This window comes from Tubulanus polymorphus, chromosome 7 (assembly GCF_964204645.1).
Source record: "Tubulanus polymorphus chromosome 7, tnTubPoly1.2, whole genome shotgun sequence".
Classification (NCBI taxonomy): Eukaryota; Metazoa; Nemertea; class Palaeonemertea; order Tubulaniformes; family Tubulanidae; genus Tubulanus; species Tubulanus polymorphus.
Genome location: NC_134031.1, coordinates 15,336,664 through 15,356,692, shown reverse-complemented (window position 1 = coordinate 15,356,692; position 20,029 = coordinate 15,336,664). Strand labels below are relative to the sequence as shown.

The 20,029-nt window shown below is 39.4% G+C and overlaps 2 protein-coding genes across 3 annotated transcripts; one reads left to right on the top strand and one right to left on the bottom strand.

Moving 5' to 3' along the window:
- Positions 1-9,135: 9,135 nt before the first annotated feature.
- On the bottom strand, positions 9,136-14,155 carry LOC141908672 (uncharacterized). 2 transcript variants are annotated; one of them, XR_012619619.1, is made up of 7 exons: positions 13,722-14,155; positions 13,081-13,130; positions 12,857-12,987; positions 12,020-12,164; positions 11,363-11,915; positions 11,054-11,290; positions 9,136-9,314 (listed from the first exon to the last, which is right to left on the bottom strand). XR_012619619.1 is itself a non-coding variant. In XM_074798805.1 (6 exons), exons 1-6 carry the CDS (start codon positions 14,031-14,033, stop codon positions 11,120-11,122), a joined length of 1,362 nt encoding a protein of 453 aa, XP_074654906.1. In that variant the 5' UTR covers positions 14,034-14,155; the 3' UTR covers positions 10,919-11,119. The 2 variants fall into 2 exon arrangements, 1 of the variants encoding a protein (XP_074654906.1); XM_074798805.1 differs by lacking the exon at positions 9,136-9,314 and having other exon boundaries at positions 10,919-11,290.
- Positions 14,156-15,717: 1,562 nt separating this feature from the next.
- LOC141908626 (uncharacterized) lies at positions 15,718-19,542 on the top strand. The gene is made up of 10 exons (XM_074798733.1): positions 15,718-15,846; positions 15,961-16,029; positions 16,413-16,614; positions 16,702-16,785; positions 17,530-17,658; positions 17,733-17,864; positions 17,942-18,060; positions 18,142-18,297; positions 18,759-18,885; positions 19,284-19,542. The coding sequence occupies exons 1-10, from the start codon at positions 15,731-15,733 to the stop codon at positions 19,473-19,475; spliced, it is 1,326 nt and encodes a 441-aa protein (XP_074654834.1). The 5' UTR covers positions 15,718-15,730; the 3' UTR covers positions 19,476-19,542.
- Positions 19,543-20,029: the final 487 nt, after the last annotated feature.

Genomic DNA, 20,029 nt, shown 5'->3' with positions numbered 1-20,029 from the left:
ACATCGCGCTGATGATATTTATCCTACGAAATCATTACAAACAGCGAAAGGAATTAGCCACTTCTACAGTCAGAATATCGTCTACAGATTCGAAAGAGCAGAAGATTTTGAAGATGGTTCTTTTTATCGTTTTGATGTTTATGATGTTTGAAATTCCTGCTTCATTGGACCGTCTTATAACGTATCACGAATCTCGGTTGGGATTGAAGTCCAGCTTTTCACATGATTCTTTCATGGTGATGAGAAAAAGTGGAATTCTATTGAGTATTTTAGATTCCTCGTTGAATTTTGTCGTGTACTGTTCAACTAATACGCTTTTCAAAATAACCGCCAAAAGATATTTCCTCGTTCACTTTTTTACTCGTTAAATATGCGCTTGGTTTAGGATGGATCGTAATCCTGTAAACCCCGTTGGGTCCATTGCTGATCGGAGGCTTAAGTTTCGGATTCTTCGGAAAACGACTGCAGGGTCCATTTGTCAAAAGATTATTTCATTTTTTTAAATACTAATGAATTAGATCCAGTTTGGTCGTTATCAATGTTAGATTAAAACAGTTTAATGAATGGTTGGACATTCGGATTTCATAGTTCTTGGAGGTGGCAGCAGCAGCAGTAGCTAGTACGTACCTATTTCACCCAACGAAATGAACGATTTTCGAAGATCTTTTCTTTTCGAATATTTTACATTCTATTTAACATGAAAACTGGACTTCACTTGTAATTCTGCAATTCAATATTAATCACATAATACGTATCATATCGGATTTTCGTTGATTTATCAACGCAAAACATTCTATAGCCATACGTGATAATATTTCGCCGAACATGAAAACACGCTCGCTTGAAGGCCAAACTTGTACCGATATCAACTGGTGGGAAATCCGGATCCACTGAAAACTAAAGTCACGTGGCATGATGATGTCGATTCATAATTTGCGAGATGAACCATCGTAATTTTCAATGCACCTTATACCTTAGAAAAGACCGGTTACTGTCAGTTAGAAAATTCTATTGCCAATTTATCGAATGAATGAGTAAATGCTGAATACCTTTTGCGATTGACAATTTTCATCAAAATCATCTCACGTTATCAGACATGAGCCATTATTAATTGATAACCCTCTCCACTTCTTCAAAAAAAAAACTACGTACATATTTCAAATTATTCGCCGGTTTAGAATACATAATTTACCTCATTAGCTAAACGTAACAAATTTTCATGTTCTACTTCGATTTGTAGATATTTTTGTTATCAGAATACGATATAAGAGTCACGTAACATCAAAACATTTGAAATCAGACTCGAGTAATTTCTAGTTTAATTGCTGTCGAGGATTATCATCTAAACTATAAACATTGCATCTAAGTTCAGTCAGTGAATGAGGACTCGCACTCATGATGACTTCAACATTACTTCAACCAAATAACGACAGTATCACTACTATAACGTCTGCGCGAGTCACGCCTGGTCCAGCGGAATGCAACCCACCGGTCAGATGGCAATATACCTTCAGCGTCTATATGTACATATTAGCATATTTACCGGCGTCGTTAATGGGGATAATTCTCAATTCAGCTACAATTACAGTTTTTCGCCGTATCGATAGCGACACGTATCTGACAGTCATAATTCTGGCGTGGTTTGATTTGCTTTTTCTAATCGCGGTGTTTCTACTTTATCCACTACGAACAATCATAATCTACGTATCGCTCTACGAACACATACACAGGTACGATGACTGGTATTTTGGACACGAAATAATCATTTGGGCGATGCCTTTTTTCTTCACTTTTCAAATGGCCAGAAATTGGTCTGTTGTCATATTGAACTTAGAAAGATTAATAGTTGTCGCTAGCCCGCTGTATTTCAGACGGTTTTGGGCCAAAACTCAAATCACTTGTCTCGCAGTTTTCAATTTCGTTGTATCAGTATTTCTAAACTGGCCTTACTTCTTTCCCCTGTATCTTCCTGCTAGAGCCTCTTGGTATTGTTTTAGAAAGATCTCACTGTACACTATGGGAACATTTGGAGCTAAATTTATCAGAACTCCTTTCAATTACAATTTTAATATTGCATACGCGTTTACATACCACACTTATATGTTCATGTGCATTATTTCTCCATTCGTTATATTGGTTTTGATAAACATCGCGCTGATGATATTTATCCTACGAAATCATTACAAACAGCGAAAGGAATTAGCCACTTCTACGGTCAGAATATCGTCTACAGATTCGAAAGAGCAGAAGATTTTAAAGATGGTTCTTTTTATCGTTTTGATGTTTATGATGTTTGAAATTCCTGCTTCATTGGACCGTCTTATAACGTATCACGAATCTCGGTTGGGATTGAAGTCCAGCTTTTCACATGATTCTTTCATGGTGATGAGAAAAAGTGGAATTCTATTGAGTATTTTAGATTCCTCGTTGAATTTTGTCGTGTACTGTTCAACTAATACGCTTTTCAAAATAACCGCCAAAAGATATTTCCTCGTTCACTTTTTTACTCGTTAAATATGCGCTTGGTTTAGGATGGATTGTAATCCTGTAAACCCCGTTGGGTCCATTGCTGATCGGAGGCTTAAGTTTCGGATTCTTCGGAAAACGACTGCAGGGTCCATTTGTCAAAAGATTATTTCATTTTTTTAAATACTAATGAATTAGATCCAGTTTGGTCGTTATCAATGTTAGATTAAAACAGTTTAATGAATGGTTGGACATTCGGATTTCATAGTTCTTGAAGGTGGCAGCAGCAGCAGTAGCTAGTACGTACCTATTTCACCCAACGAAATGAACGATTTTCGAAGATCTTTTCTTTTCGAATATTTTACATTCTATTTAACATGAAAACTGGATTTCACTTGTAATTCTGCAATTCAATATTAATCACATAATACGTATCATATCGGATTTTCGTTGATTTATCAACGCAAAACATTCTATAGCCATACGTGATAATATTTCGCCGAACATGAAAACACGCTCGCTTGAAGGCCAAACTTGTACCGATATCAACTGGTGGGAAATCCGGATCCACTGAAAACTAAAGTCACGTGGCATGATGATGTCGATTCATAATTTGCGAGATGAACCATCGTAATTTTCAATGCACCTTATACCTTAGAAAAGACCGGTTACTGTCAGTTAGAAAATTCTATTGCCAATTTATCGAATGAATGAGTAAATGCTGAATACCTTTTGCGATTGACAATTTTCATCAAAATCATCTCACGTTATCAGACATGAGCCATTATTAATTGATAACCCTCTCCACTTCTTCAAAAAAAAAACTACGTACATATTTCAAATTATTCGCCGGTTTAGAATACATAATTTACCTCATTAGCTAAACGTAACAAATTTTCATGTTCTACTGCGATTTGTTGATATTTTTGTTATCAGAATACGATATAAGAGTCACGTAACATCAAAACATTTGAAATCAGACTCGAGTAATTTCTAGTTTAATTGCTGTCGAGGATTATCATCTAAACTATAAACATTGCATCTAAGTTCAGTCAGTGAATGAGGACTCGCACTCATGATGACTTCAACATTACTTCAACCAAATAACGACAGTATCACTACTATAACGTCTGCGCGAGTCACGCCTGGTCCAGCGGAATGCAACCCACCGGTCAGATGGCAATATACCTTCAGCGTCTATATGTACATATTAGCATATTTACCGGCGTCGTTAATGGGAATAGTTCTCAATTCAGCTACAATTACAGTTTTTCGCCGTATCGATAGCGACACGTATCTGACAGTCATAATTCTCGCGTGGTTTGATTTGCTTTTTCTAATCGCGGTGTTTCTACTTTATCCACTACGAACAATCATAATCTACGTATCGCTCTACGAACACATACACAGGTACGATGACTGGTATTTTGGACACGAAATAATCATTTGGGCGATGCCTTTTTTCTTCACTTTTCAAATGGCCAGAAATTGGTCTGTTGTCATATTGAACTTAGAAAGATTAATAGTTGTCGCTAGCCCGCTGTATTTCAGACGGTTTTGGGCCAAAACTCAAATCACTTGTCTCGCAGTTTTCAATTTCGTTGTCTCGGTATTTCTAAACTGGCCTTACTTCTTTCCCCTGTATCTTCCTGCTAGAGCCTCTTGGCATTGTTTTAGAAAGATCTCACTGTACACTATGGGAACATTTGGAGCTAAACTTATCAGAACTCCTTTCAATTACAATTTTAATATTGCATACGCGTTTACGTACCACACTTATATGTTCATGTGCATTATTTCTCCATTCGTTATATTGGTTTTGATAAACATCGCGCTGATGATATTTATCCTACGAAATCATTACAAACAGCGAAAGGAATTAGCCACTTCTACGGTCAGAATATCGTTTACAGATTCGAAAGAGCAGAAGATTTTAAAGATGGTTCTTTTTATCGTTTTGATGTTTATGATGTTTGAAATTCCTGCTTCATTGGACCGTCTTATAACGTATCACGAATCTCGGTTGGGATTGAAGTCCAGCTTTTCACATGATTCTTTCATGGTGATGAGAAAAAGTGGAATTCTATTGAGTATTTTAGATTCCTCGTTGAATTTTGTCGTGTACTGTTCAACTAATACGCTTTTCAAAATAACCGCCAAAAGATATTTCCTCGTTCACTTTTTTACTCGTTAAATATGCGCTTGGTTTAGGATGGATTGTAATCCTGTAAACCCCGTTGGGTCCATTGCTGATCGGAGGCTTAAGTTTCGGATTCTTCGGAAAACGACTGCAGGGTCCATTTGTCAAAAGATTATTTCATTTTTTTAAATACTAATGAATTAGATCCAGTTTGGTCGTTATCAATGTTAGATTAAAACAGTTTAATGAATGGTTGGACATTCGGATTTCATAGTTCTTGGAGGTGGCAGCAGCAGCAGTAGCTAGTACGTACCTATTTCACCCAACGAAATGAACGATTTTCGAAGATCTTTTCTTTTCAAATATTTTACATTCTATTTAACATGAAAACTGGACTTCACTTGTAATTCTGCAATTCAATATTAATCACATAATACGTATCATATCGGATTTTCGTTGATTTATCAACGCAAAACATTCTATAGCCATACGTGATAATATTTCGCCGAACATGAAAACACGCTCGCTTGAAGGCCAAACTTGTACCGATATCAACTGGTGGGAAATCCGGATCCACTGAAAACTAAAGTCACGTGGCATGATGATGTCGATTCATAATTTGTGAGATGAACCATCGTAATTTTCAATGCACCTTATACCTTAGAAAAGACCGGTTACTGTCAGTTAGAAAATTCTATTGCCAATTTATCGAATGAATGAGTAAATGCTGAATACCTTTTGCGATTGACAATTTTCATCAAAATCATCTCACGTTATCAGACATGAGCCATTATTAATTGATAACCCTCTCCACTTCTTCAAAAAAAAAACTACGTACATATTTCAAATTATTCGCCGGTTTAGAATACATAATTTACCTCATTAGCTAAACGTAACAAATTTTCATGTTCTACTTCGATTTGTAGATATTTTTGTTATCAGAATACGATATAAGAGTCACGTAACATCAAAACATTTGAAATCAGACTCGAGTAATTTCTAGTTTAATTGCTGTCGAGGATTATCATCTAAACTATAAACATTGCATCTAAGTTCAGTCAGTGAATGAGGACTCGCACTCATGATGACTTCAACATTACTTCAACCAAATAACGACAGTATCACTACTATAACGTCTGCGCGAGTCACGCCTGGTCCAGCGGAATGCAACCCACCGGTCAGATGGCAATATACCTTCAGCGTCTATATGTACATATTAGCATATTTACCGGCGTCGTTAATGGGGATAATTCTCAATTCAGCTACAATTACAGTTTTTCGCCGTATCGATAGCGACACGTATCTGACAGTCATAATTCTCGCGTGGTTTGATTTGCTTTTTCTAATCGCGGTGTTTCTACTTTATCCACTACGAACAATCATAATCTACGTATCGCTCTACGAACACATACACAGGTACGATGACTGGTATTTTGGACACGAAATAATCATTTGGGCGATGCCTTTTTTCTTCACTTTTCAAATGGCCAGAAATTGGTCTGTTGTCATATTGAACTTAGAAAGATTAATAGTTGTCGCTAGCCCGCTGTATTTCAGACGGTTTTGGGCCAAAACTCAAATCACTTGTCTCGCAGTTTTCAATTTCGTTGTATCAGTATTTCTAAACTGGCCTTACTTCTTTCCCCTGTATCTTCCTGCTAGAGCCTCTTGGTATTGTTTTAGAAAGATCTCACTGTACACTATGGGAACATTTGGAGCTAAACTTATCAGAACTCCTTTCAATTACAATTTTAATATTGCATACGCGTTTACATACCACACTTATATGTTCATGTGCATTATTTCTCCATTCGTTATATTGGTTTTGATAAACATCGCGCTGATGATATTTATCCTACGAAATCATTACAAACAGCGAAAGGAATTAGCCACTTCTACAGTCAGAATACCGTCTACAGATTCGAAACAGCAGAAGATTTTGAAGATGGTTCTTTTTATCGTTTTGATGTTTATGATGTTTGAAATTCCTGCTTCATTGGACCGTCTTATAACGTATCATGAATCTCGGTTGGGATTGAAGTCCAGCTTTTCACAGGATTCTTTCATGGTGATGAGAAAAGTTGGAATTCTATTGAGTATTTTAGATTCCTCGTTGAATTTTGTCGTGTACTGTTCAACTAATACGCTTTTCAAAAAAACCGCCAAAAGATATTTCCTCGTTCACTTTTTTACTCGTTAAATATGCGCTTGGTTTAGGATGGATTGTAATCCTGTAAACCCCGTTGGGTCCATTGCTGATCGGAGGCTTAAGTTTCGGATTCTTCGGAAAACGACTGCAGGGTCCATTTGTCAAAAGATTATTTCATTTTTTTAAATACTAATGAATTAGATCCAGTTTGGTCGTTATCAATGTTAGATTAAAACAGTTTAATGAATGGTTGGACATTCGGATTTCATAGTTCTTGGAGGTGGCAGCAGCAGCAGTAGCTAGTACGAACCTATTTCACCCAACGAAATGAACGATTTTCGAAGATCTTTTCTTTTCAAATATTTTACATTCTATTTAACATGAAAACTGGACTTCACTTGTAATTCTGCAATTCAATATTAATCACATAATACGTATCATATCGGATTTTCGTTGATTTATCAACGCAAAACATTCTATAGCCATACGTGATAATATTTCGCCGAACATGAAAACATGCTCGCTTGAAGGCCAAACTTGTACCGATATCAACTGGTGGGAAATCCGGATCCACTGAAAACTAAAGTCACGTGGCATGATGATGTCGATTCATAATTTGCGAGATGAACCATCGTAATTTTCAATGCACCTTATACCTTAGAAAAGACCGGTTACTGTCAGTTAGAAAATTCTATTGCCAATTTATCGAATGAATGAGTAAATGCTGAATACCTTTTGCGATTGACAATTTTCATCAAAATCATCTCACGTTATCAGACATGAGCCATTATTAACTGATAACCCTCTCCACTTCTTCAAAAAAAAAACTACGTACATATTTCAAATTATTCGCCGGTTTAGAATACATAATTTACCTCATTAGCTAAACGTAACAAATTTTCATGTTCTACTGCGATTTGTAGATATTTTTGTTATCAGAATACGATATAAGAGTCACGTAACATCAAAACATTTGAAATCAGACTCGAGTAATTTCTAGTTTAATTGCTGTCGAGGATTATCATCTAAACTATAAACATTGCATCTAAGTTCAGTCAGTGAATGAGGACTCGCACTCATGATGACTTCAACATTACTTCAACCAAATAACGACAGTATCACTACTATAACGTCTGCGCGAGTCACGCCTGGTCCAGCGGAATGCAACCCACCGGTCAGATGGCAATATACCTTCAGCGTCTATATGTACATATTAGCATATTTACCGGCGTCGTTAATGGGGATAATTCTCAATTCAGCTACAATTACAGTTTTTCGCCGTATCGATAGCGACACGTATCTGACAGTCATAATTCTCGCGTGGTTTGATTTGCTTTTTCTAATCGCGGTGTTTCTACTTTATCCACTACGAACAATCATAATCTACGTATCGCTCTACGAACACATACACAGGTACGATGACTGGTATTTTGGACACGAAATAATCATTTGGGCGATGCCTTTTTTCTTCACTTTTCAAATGGCCAGAAATTGGTCTGTTGTCATATTGAACTTAGAAAGATTAATAGTTGTCGCTAGCCCGCTGTATTTCAGACGGTTTTGGGCCAGAACTCAAATCACTTGTCTCGCAGTTTTCAATTTCGTTGTATCAGTATTTCTAAACTGGCCTTACTTCTTTCCCCTGTATCTTCCTGCTAGAGCTTCTTGGCATTGTTTTGGAAAGATCTCACTGTACACTATGGGCACATTTGGAGCTAAATTTATCAGAACTCCTTTCAATTACAATTTTAATATTGCATACGCGTTTACGTACCACACTTATATGTTCATGTGCATTATTTCTCCATTCGTTATATTGGTTCTGATAAACATCGCGCTGATGATATTTATCCTACGAAATCATTACAAACAGCGAAAGGAATTAGCCACTTCTACAGTCAGAATATCGTCTACAGATTCGAAAGAGCAGAAGATTTTGAAGATGGTTCTTTTTATCGTTTTGATGTTTATGATGTTTGAAATTCCTGCTTCATTGGACCGTCTTATAACGTATCATGAATCTCGGTTGGGATTGAAGTTCAGCTTTTCACATGATTCTTTCATGGTGATGAGAAAAATTGGAATTCTTTTGAGTATTTTAGATTCATCGTTGAATTTTGTCGTGTACTGTTCAACTAATACGCTTTTCAAAAAAACCGCCAAAAGATATTTCCTCGTTCACTTTTTTACTCGTTAAATATGCGCTTGGTTTAGGATGGATTGTAATCACGTAGACCCCGCTGGGTCCATTACTGATCGCTGGGTTTAGTTTCGGATCCTTCGCAAAACGACTGCAGGGTCCATCCGTCAAAAGATTATTTCATTTTCAAATACAATTAAATTAGATCCATTTCGATCGTTATGACGGTTTTATTCGCAAAATCCAATGAAAAGTAAGATATCGAGCTTTCATAGCCCTTCAAGTTGGTATCAGCGGTGGTAGCAAGCGTCTGTTTCGCCCACCGAATCAAGGATTTCAAACATCCTTTATCGACGATATTCCATTGTTATCATTGATTTGAAGACTGGACTGGACTGCACCTGCAATTCTGCGCAGCACTAAAAAATAAACCATTTTACAGATGCTAGTCGCCATTTTGTTAAGGAACTTTTTGTCCTGTATTAATGGGTAATTTTTTCTCTTTTTTAAATACGATCTGTGATGCGTGTTTTATCATATTTCATCGGTCCCTGGGTGGATTTTGGCAGTTTCAGCAACATTTAAACCGTATGAATCTCTAGTTTTCAGTTATGTAAAAATCATTTCTCAACTTTGCAACAATGCGACATGAGAGCGAAATAAAAATTGGTTGTCAGTTTTTGCCGTGCGAATAAAAATCCAGGGTACTGAACTTTAAGTTCGTTATCTTCAGAAAAAACATTTCAAGAACTGTGCACATAAGCGCCACCATTTAGGTGAATTTTAAAATTTTAAGATATCTTGCCTAGTCTTTATCCTATGGCTCTTTAACTGCTGCGCGTCTATTGTCATTCCGAGTTTAGGCGCTCTTTTCTATGCGTGTACTTCAGTATATGGGTGTTATTTTCCATACGGAAGCGATAAAGGGCCTCCAGTTGTCGCGTTCCAATTCGACAAGTCGCCATAATTTCTCTTTTTAATCAAGCCCAGTGAATAGCGGGCATATCGCTTTAGTGCGCCTACGTCGCGGTGCGGTGTATCGTTAGTTAGAAATATTTCACTGTTTGGTGCTACCATCTTTCATAAGAGATAAAAACTACCACCAATCACATCAATACAACGCGGTGCGGCGTATAAGCAAAGTTCATGAACGATTTATACACCCCGCACTGCGGTGCAGAGGCACTGAAAACGTTTAAATACGTTTTTACATATACACCCCGTACACCGCACCACTTGTGATATAACATTGAAAAATTATCATTTTATCAAGCTCAATTTCTGAAGTGTTTATTCAATTCTTTGAATTTTCTCGCATCTTACCGCTACCTTTTTGCCTCCCTTTTTGCAAATCCCCAATGACGAAGGCAACTTTTTGAATTAGAATGGAACGCGCTTCTTCGTTACCGAAATCCTCGCCTGCCACAGCAACAGTCTAGTAGCGACTGTCAGACAAAAATGTTAAATGAATTTGATCAGGTTGTTTTTTCTTCTGGATGCGCGTGGGAGTTTTTTACTTAACGCGATCAGCCCTCGCACGCGACGATCGGGATGCATTAGTCCAAACCCTATAGATTCACGGCACGCGCGTCTGGGGCTGGTGATGTAGGATGGGAGAGCGTTATTCCAGCTGTATCCCTATTGCGTGTCCGCTCAGATTCTAATATTTGGCCATATCCTGCTTTGCGCTGTAAGCTTTTAGACCAATAACTTTTGGGGCTGTCCATAAAAGACGTCCACACAAAATATGGAAAATCTGACCCCCTCCCCTATGTCCACATAAAATGTATATCAGCTTTAAACAACATTTGATGCAGCATAAGAAACACTTAATTTTCATTAACGTATTTACATTTATTCCCTGGTATTATAATTATAACTTGTTAAGTTCTGGTCATTGGAGGATTGAATGATTTTACTTATACTTTTATCCACATGATGGCCCTTAACTAGTGACACTCCCCCCCCCCCCATCAAGATGGACATCCATATCGGAGGAACCCCCCTTGTCCACAAAAGTCCAAAAAATCGTTAAAAAACCCACCCCCTACTGCGTAGATGTCTTTTATGGACGGCCCCCTTTAGAGCCATATATATTTCATAAATGCCCATATCACAACGTATCAGGACAGGTGTTTGAATTTGTTGTCAAACGGACCTTTATTAAACGTGCCACGAGGTATCGCCACTTAGACATACGTGACACTCCACTCGACATTCCCGATCAGGACGAGGTGTCGCCACTGACGCAGACGTGACACTCCGGATTCATGAGGCGACTGATAGACGCTTTTAAGGTCAAGGCCGGTCCCAATTTCATTCCTAATTTGTCGAGTAAGTGATCGAGATTTAACAACGATAAACTGAACCCATCAATCATTTGATCGTGAAAAACCTGAAAATAAAAAAAAAACATCCAAAATAAGCGGAAATAAAAACACACCCACAATTTCATTCAAATCTTTACCTCATTGTACTCTTCACATCCGGGGACTTTACTGACAAATCTGAATACATCATCTGTCGTCCAAGACAACGGATCATTGTTGGTGACGTCAGTTTGTGAACACCATGGTAACTGTAAACAATTGATACACGTGTGTTTATTGATTTTTCTACTGGGGATGCTGCTAATGCCGCTGCTGCTGATGCTGTTATACACGGCTGTACTATCAGCTTGTCTCTCTCGTTTAACTGATAAATCAACTATCTGTTCTTCATGCGGCGCCGATAGACGGCGCTTTGTCTGTGACCTCGATGAAGATGATGAAGGTGAAGGTCGTGATGGTAGATGTAAATTTGGTGGTTTCGTCAATTCGATCATTCTTTGACCGGTGGTGGCGCCACTAATTGCGCCGGTAAGGGTTTCAGTTTTACTATCTGCTGGCCACGAGGACGTCACTGGTGACCAACTGGTCGATTGTTCCGTTACTGCGCCCCCTGGTGGTCTTGCCTGCTCTAATCCGATCTGCAGGGTTTTTATGTATCTCAGAAATTCGTTGTATCTTGAATTATTGAAACTGAAAAAAATAGCAACCACAGTCACGTGATAGCATTCATTCACATTCACGTGATTCCTGAATTGTGATTATGAAAAACCGATCGATGGTATTTCTAAAGTTACCTGGATAAATCGATACCACGCGTTTTCTTTTGTTTATTCAAATGACGTAATTTCGTGTCTAGTTTTTTTTCCACTTCAGTGCGTTGACCACTGGTAAGTGTGGTATCGTCTCTGGCAAGTGGGGTTATGTTATCTCGTGTGGTACCTACGTATTTCAAATAGATATACATAAATAGATCCTTGATTGTAACAATCATCCCTCCACTCTCCCTCCTCGACGCGATCGTCGAGTTGCGTCGTAAGTGGGGGCGTAAGTGGGGGCGTAAGTCGGCTGCGACGGTGTGCGTCTAGTTTCTACCCAGTTGTAAGGAGCGCGTAAACTCCGCGATTCTAGTCGATCGTCACTTGGTAACTGAAAATGGCATTATACAACACAAAGATAGAAGGTATCTATCTTACTATGGCGACTGCAGGGGAACAGTGGCTCTCAAACAATCAGAACGAACTTCTCGCCTGTTACTTTCTTATCGATCCCCAACGGCCGATTTCAATCCATTATTGATATAAGAAGTAGTCGGAACTTTATAAAAGTTTAAAAGACTAGATCCGGTTTTATAAACTGGTATTGTCTTTTAGCCCGGGGTAAACTCTTAATTGAAAATGAAAAAGAATCCCAGTATTTCAGGAAAGAATTGCTTCGCGGCTCCCAGACGCAACAACGCGTAGGTTGCGACTGGGAGCGACGGTCGAATCGCAGAGAGTAGATTGTTTGCGACTCATTGCGACAGGACAGTAGCGTAGGTCGGTGGGCCATTGCGACGTGATCGTCCTGGCCATCGGACGAGTCGCAAGCCGTCGCGAGGCCGACTATGCACCCGCCTTTACGGTTGAACTTACTATTGTCTGGTTTATCTGCGTCATCTGAATCCATTACAGCTCCCCCTGGTGGTGAAGCGGTTGAACTAGTATCGATATCGATAGTTTCACTTGGAGTTTCACTCCTGGTACTGACGGCTTGTTCGTCTAATCTGAAACCCATCACCAACAGTACACTTATATTAGTATGGGCGGCTTGTTTTGGGTTTTAGGTTTGACAGTTAGGGCTTCTAAGGTTTCTGTACCTGATTTCTGTATCGGTAATTGACAAGTTCAAGTTCATCGTATTTTCTTCCTACAAACGCAAAAACAACGTTCTATGTTTAAAATCGACCCGAATACAGGAAGTTACTCGGAGACTAAATCGTGACTAATTCACTACGGAAATACCGGAAACCTAGCAACCGTCAGATAACGTGCGCTCGTGTTCTACCGGAAGTCGTTTGGCGTTTAGAACGCAGCCGGTTTCAGTATCAGCCGGTAACAACGTAATGCAACTTAGATACGCGAAGGAAGTGAACAGAGCACTCTAAACAAATTAATTGACGGAAAACAAAGGCCAGACACGCGCCGCACCCGCCCGTCCCCCTCCCCTCCACTCACGTCCCTCTCATCCATGCCTGGCTTAGTGGGAGAATAGTCAGCGACAACCTTAGAGTCTGATGTATAGTTGGTTACACTAGGATCGTAGAGCAACGGAGATCTCTGTGGAGACAAACACTGCGAGGACTGGGTGAATGAGAAAATAGAGCAGTCCTTATACCTCCACAGTGTTCAGCTGCCGAGGTTAGGGGAATGGGGGTCCTTTTCTCTTTCAGTGCTTCCCTCGGTAGGCCTATACATCTTGAACCCTCCCGGCCCCTCCACCTCGAAACACTATACGTACCTGATTATTATCCGCTGATCGACTCTGCTGACAGTTACACGTAACCGGATGTGGAGTCAATATTCCTTTATTCATTAAATATTTCAAACTTTTTCCGTTATGATTGATCGATCGTTTCCAATCTTTAGCGTTTTCTCTTCCACATATAAACTGGAACTCGTTAGGGGTGTACCACGTGTTGTTATAACTAATACATTCGCCTTTGCTTCCTTGACATAAACGATTCACGAACATCAAACCTTGATTTACTCCACAATTCACTTCTAGTAATATATCTCCTTTATTTGTAGTTAATGGTTGAATATTCTGCATTCTCTATCGCGCGCTCTCTCTTCTTTCTCTCTTCTCGCTGGATCATAATTCACTGAGCAAGTCGCTCAGTCAGAGTGATCGCCACCGCCGCGTCACAAACGCGTTACTCGTACCACTGCGTCTGGAGTGAGTGATCAGTACCTGAATACTTCCGCGTTTTAACATCCGCGTTTAAACATTTAATTTTTAGATACTTGACACAACACACGAGATTTAACCAGGTAGTTAGGAAAATGTCTGACTAGGGGCTAGAAAATGTCTGATTGGGTTAGGGCTAAGTCCTTCGGGCGGGCTGGCTGGGGTGAGGGCTGAGTCCTTCGGGTGGGCTGGCTGGGGTAAGGGCTAAGTCCTTCGGGTGGGCTGGCTGGGGTAAGGGCTGAGTCCTTCGAATCCGCTTAAAGCCCATTTTTCCGATCAGCTAAAGCAGGAATTTAAACTCCCTAGAAAACGCATCATTCATTGCGCGCGACTAACTGGCATTAACGGGTACATTTAAACGCTGATCTTTGGAACATTCAAGGTTGTTCCAGGGCCGTCAAAAAAGTTTCGAATTCAATCATAAGTTACAACGTACGCATTTATTCACAGAAAGTTGTGTATTCAGCGAAAAGATAAGGCCCTTCTAAGTTGATACCAGTGGCGGATCCAGGGCACAGGGCACCCCCCCCCCCCCCCTGCCCTTTCCGTGAGAATGAAGATAAGCATGTGAAAAATCCCTGAAAATGTGTAAACTGGTGTCGTCGTTTACAATAACCAGCGCTTTTTTACGGCAGTCCTACATCGTTCATGAGAGTTGTGAAAATCACTATCAAATTGCGAGTTAAATCGTACTCTGATCGTACTCAAAACGCGTATACGCGCGTCTAATTTTAAAAAGATTTCTGGGGGAGGATCCCCAGATCCCCCTATTTGGATTTGTGCACCCCCTCCATGGAATCCTGAGTCCGCCGCTGGATACCCGCCCGTGCCAATCCAGATAGGCAAAATAAAAAGAAAAACCTTTTAGAATGAAACACCTCTTGCAGATTTTTATGCATGTTTTTTAGTTGATCGAAACAAGATTTCCCGTACGACAGCAGTATACGGGACGATGTTTTGAAGCCCACATTAGTCATGACCAGTGTAGTGGGTAAATTCCCTGTCATCACTGGTCAAGTAACATTGAAGACGTATGATTAACGCATTTGGCAAATATTTGGAAATAGCTTTCTCGCGCTGGCTTGCAATGCCAATGATCGAGCAAACAAGTGCCGTTTTTTAAATCTTAGGGATTGTCCCCGGTTATTTATTTGGTTGGTAAATTTCGTTTGATTTTTTGATTGAATGTCCCTTACAGACCCACGATTCCTGCCGGGAGTGAAACAGGGGGTTTGATTTACTACTGACGACAGCTGCACAGAGACTCAGGAAAAAACGTCCCGCCTTCAGTCGGCACAAAGCCGGATTGTCTATAGAAAAAAACCCACCTTCGTTGTCTCCGGGGAAAATATGGAAACACGAGTTTATTTCCACTTTAACATTTTATCCCATAAAGAAAACATTCGTACACCCTCGCCAAGTTTCGAAAGAGGTTTGGATGAAACAAGGTACCGGGAATCAACTTTGAAAGCCTTGCCCGCACAATGATTCACAACACCGGCTTGTGCTGCCACCTCGTGCTTAGTTACGATAGTTGTAGCAACAAAACCAGTGACAAAATGGCGAACATACACGACATAATCTGGAACTATTCGAGTGTTTGTAAAGAAGAAAAGAAAAAACCAAATGAATTTATTATGAAAACACTTGAAGCTGAAAGAACTGACGTTTTAAAGTAGGTTTCTCTATAGAAGAGGCCCCGTCTAATCTTCTAACTCGTCCCATGATGGCGGAGGAGCACCTGCCTCGTCGTCCAATCAATTAAGATTTTATTGATGATTATTTGTAGATTAGAGAAAGAACGACAAAGGTCTCAGTCAATAACTGGAACTGCTGCCACAGATTCTGATGATTTAGAGTAAGTTTCAGTCATTATTGCACCATGCGTGACACATTGATAGATTGTCCCTAAGATTCTGTCCATTGGCATTCAGTGCTATTTGTCTAATAAAATAATAGGGGTCATCCTACCGACCGAGATGACGTATTTTAGTTTACCGAGATGAAATGAAATATAGCATATTTATTTATTCCTTATCGATTTTAACACTTGAAATCATATTATATCAGTAATAAATACCTTCTACAGTCATATTTTACATATTTTTTTTATTTTTTTTTTTACTTCAAATTCGTAAACTCGGTTAGCAATAAAATTTCATTGAATGTCTGTCTGTCTGTCTGTCTGTCTGTCCACCCATCTGTCTGTTTATGATGAAATGTTTTAAATGTTTTTTATAGTGAACCCGTAAAATCTAACATGTTTCTGAGATTATGTGGTAACAACAAACAGATGTCTGGTGATATTCGACTTACCGATAGCGATATTTCAACTTTAATGAAAACATTTCTGAAGTGCAAAAATTCATACGTCACAAGATTAGATTTAAGATATAACAATATAACGGATAAAGGGGCGGAGATAATCAGTGAATACCTACAGGTAAAACCTCTCTCTCTTTACCTCTCTCTGCTTGCTACATCTCTCACCTCTTCACTCTATATTTGAATGTATGATTTGTAATTTCAGACTAATCCAATTTTGAAAGAGATTGATTTAATGTGTAATGATATTGGAGAAGAGGGAGCAAAATATCTGGCCAAATCATTGTGTGTAAGTTCAGTAGGTCCCAAAGGGTTACTCTAGGACCCACAGGATTACTCTAGGTCCCACATGGTTAATCTAGGTCCCACATGGTTGCACTAAGTCTCACTGGGGTACACTAAGTCTCACAAGGGTACACTAGGTCCCAGGTGGTTACTCTAGCTCCCACATGCTTACACTAAGTCCCACAGAGCCCCACACAGGGTAACAGTAAGTCCCACAAGGGTACACAAGGTCCCACATTGTTACTCTAGTTCTCACTAGGTAACACTAAGTCCCACAGGGGTACTCTAACTCCCGACAGGTTACTCAAGGTCCCACAAGGGTACTCTAGGTCCGACATGGTTATTCTACGTCCTACAGGGTTACACTAGGTCCCACCAGGTTACTCTAGGTCCCACAGGGGTACTCTCAGTGTTTTCAATAAGAAATTAATAAGCCAGGTCCCTTTGAAAAACAGGAGGGTCCCATAATATGTCACAGTCCCTGAAACGAAAGCTGGTTTGAAAAAACAGGCGAGTCCTTTACAAACGACAGACGGGTCTGGGACCTGGGACCTGGCTCTTAATGAAAACACTGACTCTAGGTCCAATAGGGTTACTCTAGGTCCCACAGGGTCACTCTAGGTCCCAGATGGTTACACTAGGTCCCAAACGGGTACACTAGGTCCCACATGATTACTCTAGGTCCCATAGGGTTACAGATTGTCCCAAAAATATACTTTTCATTCGTACTGATTTTTTTTTTCTTTAGGAAAATGAGAATCTATTGATGCTAAAATTGAATGGCAATAAAATACAATGTAAGGGTGGACTTTATTTGGCTCAAATGTTACAAATAAACAACACTTTACTTCATTTGGATATAGGAGAAACCAATCAGGTAGGTACTAAACTAGACTTGGTCGTCCTAGATATTGAAACCGGGTTTTTCATATTGTAGTTTTATATTAACAGAAAACAGAGAGTTTAATAGCGATGTCTACAGTTTTAAACCGAAACGATTCATTGAAAGGATTGAATCTGAATCGAGCGATTCTATTCAGTCAACAAGAGGAAACGACGATTCATTTCTCGAAAATGTTGAAGGTTTGTTTCACGTATGTAAATAAACCCGGCATTAATTAATCTGCGAATAGTTTTAATCTAGGTTAGATGTATTATAGGTAAACCGAGGATTAGTCGAGTTACGCCTACGTCACACGGATATCAAAGATTTCGGAGCCGAGAGATTAGCCGCCTGTCTCCGTGACAACATGACGTTGCAATACCTCGATCTCTCCTGGTAATATGACAATTCCAGATTAAGATTAATCCTAAGATTAAGGCGTGTTTTAAATGCGTTATTGTTATTTATGATTTACAGTAATCGCATCGCGAGGGACGGAGCTAAACATTTGGCAGAATTATTGAAATCGAACTCGACTTTAAGAGTTTTAGATCTTCATGCGAATAGAATCCAAAATGACGGAGCTAAATTTATTGCAGACGCTTTATCTACTTATAATATTACATTGACTACGTGAGTAACCATAACGTACACCCCTGGCCAGCCCCAGTGTTAATGTAACATTCACCCCTGCCGGACCTAGTGTTACCATAACATACACCCCCGCCGGCCCTTGTCAGGGGCTGATCCACCGCTTATATTGAGGGGTAGCACCTGATGCGAAAGGCAATAATAATTCAAAAGAGGCACTATCCACCAGTAGCGAAAAGGGGCCCGGTTGCCCTTCTTTAGGAAAAATTTGAAAAATAAGCCCCTACAGATGCCATTATTTCCAAGGATTTGAGCTCGTTTCAACCAAAGAGAAATCACATTAGGAGCATTACTTATTTTTTTACAAGAAAGGATTTTCGGGGGCCAACTGAAAATCTAGAGGATAGCACGCGCCCCAGGTGCTGCCCCCTGGATCCATGCCTGAGTGTTCACCGTGTAACTAATTGATAGTGTTTAATTTGATATATATATATATATTGTAGTTTGGGAATCACAAACAATAGCATCGAAGCTGAAGGTTTATGCGCGATAGCCGAATCGTTACACATGAACACAGGAATTACTAATGTATACATCTGGGGAAATAAATTCGAAGATTCCTGTTGTAAGGTAAGAAGAAGCTGCCGGGAATAAAGCCGGCTCAATTCTGATGGCTTTAATTTTCATTGAATATATTTTAATCAACCTTTTCTCACTTTCAAGCTGCCCTTTCCAAAATACTCAGGCCGATCCGATTCAATCAATCGCAACCAGTGAACGTTATTTAGGCTAAAAAAAATTGATACCTTGTTTCTCCGCTCTGCTGAGCTTAAATGTTGACCCAGCCGGCCGCCTATCTACCCTATACATTACTTTTTTAAAAATCGTGATCAATTTTACCATAATAGACCCGGCCGCTATAGAAATGAACTGTTTATAAATTTTATCATATTTTACAAAAATGACCCGGCCGCTGCGGAGAAACAAGGTATCATTTTTGTTTAGCCTTACATTCTATATATTTTCAGGCATTCGCCGAATTGATTGATTCTGAACGATTGCAAGTGAAGAATTTAGATGTAAACCCTTATGAAGTCGACGGCGTCAGTTATTTCGCAAATCAATCCAATTCAATTGAACAGTTTTATTACTGGGAACCGTTTCAGGGTAAAAATTTACCCGTCAAAGAGGAAGTGGAAATCCGATATGCGGGAACATAAAAACTGCTGCGTCATTTCATGTTTTGTACAGATTTTTGTTTTATTCAATCGCTATACCAGGAAGTAATCTTCGTTGTTGTTGTATTATAATTTGATAATAAATTATTTAGTTATTTACTAAGTCTTATAGTTTGAGTTTTATATATAGTATCAGGGATACTGGATGATCCAGGCTACAGTTCATCCCCAAACTTCAAAAACGAGCCTCTTTGTTTCAGAGGAGTGTAGATGTCTATATGGAAATTCACACGATATTTGCCATTACAGCTACACGAATTAGCTTTTCGTTTTATAATGATAAAATTTGTAAATTGAGATAAATTTTCGCTTGAAATGATTTTTACAAACGTTTGTAACTCAGCAAATGTGATTAGCCGCCGAGTCAAACTTACTGATGAAACCACGGCGCAGTGACATAGGCTACATGCCGAGGTCGCACTTGCGGCACGTGCGACTCATTAGATTTGTCTAGTGTCCTTATCAACCGTCACCCTACACACCACCCGCAATAAGTCTGATCTTGGAGTAATCATGGACGTATAAACTAGATGCCT

Bases quoted from the DNA above. Each gene is read 5' to 3' on its own strand.
- LOC141908672 (XM_074798805.1), bottom strand. From the start codon at position 14,033: ATGCAGAATATTCAACCATTAACTACAAATAAAGGAGATATATTACTA. The intron at 12,988-13,080 runs GTACAGAAACCT...GATGGGTTTCAG, and splicing joins ATTACCGATACAGAAATCAG to ATTAGACGAACAAGCCGTCA. The intron at 11,291-11,362 runs GTAAAGATTTGA...TTTTATTTTCAG, and splicing joins GATGTGAAGAGTACAATGAG to GTTTTTCACGATCAAATGAT.
- LOC141908626 (XM_074798733.1), top strand. From the start codon at position 15,731: ATGGCGAACATACACGACATAATCTGGAACTATTCGAGTGTTTGTAAA. The intron at 16,030-16,412 runs GTAAGTTTCAGT...TGTTTTTTATAG, and splicing joins ACAGATTCTGATGATTTAGA to TGAACCCGTAAAATCTAACA. The intron at 18,886-19,283 runs GTAAGAAGAAGC...ATATATTTTCAG, and splicing joins TCGAAGATTCCTGTTGTAAG to GCATTCGCCGAATTGATTGA.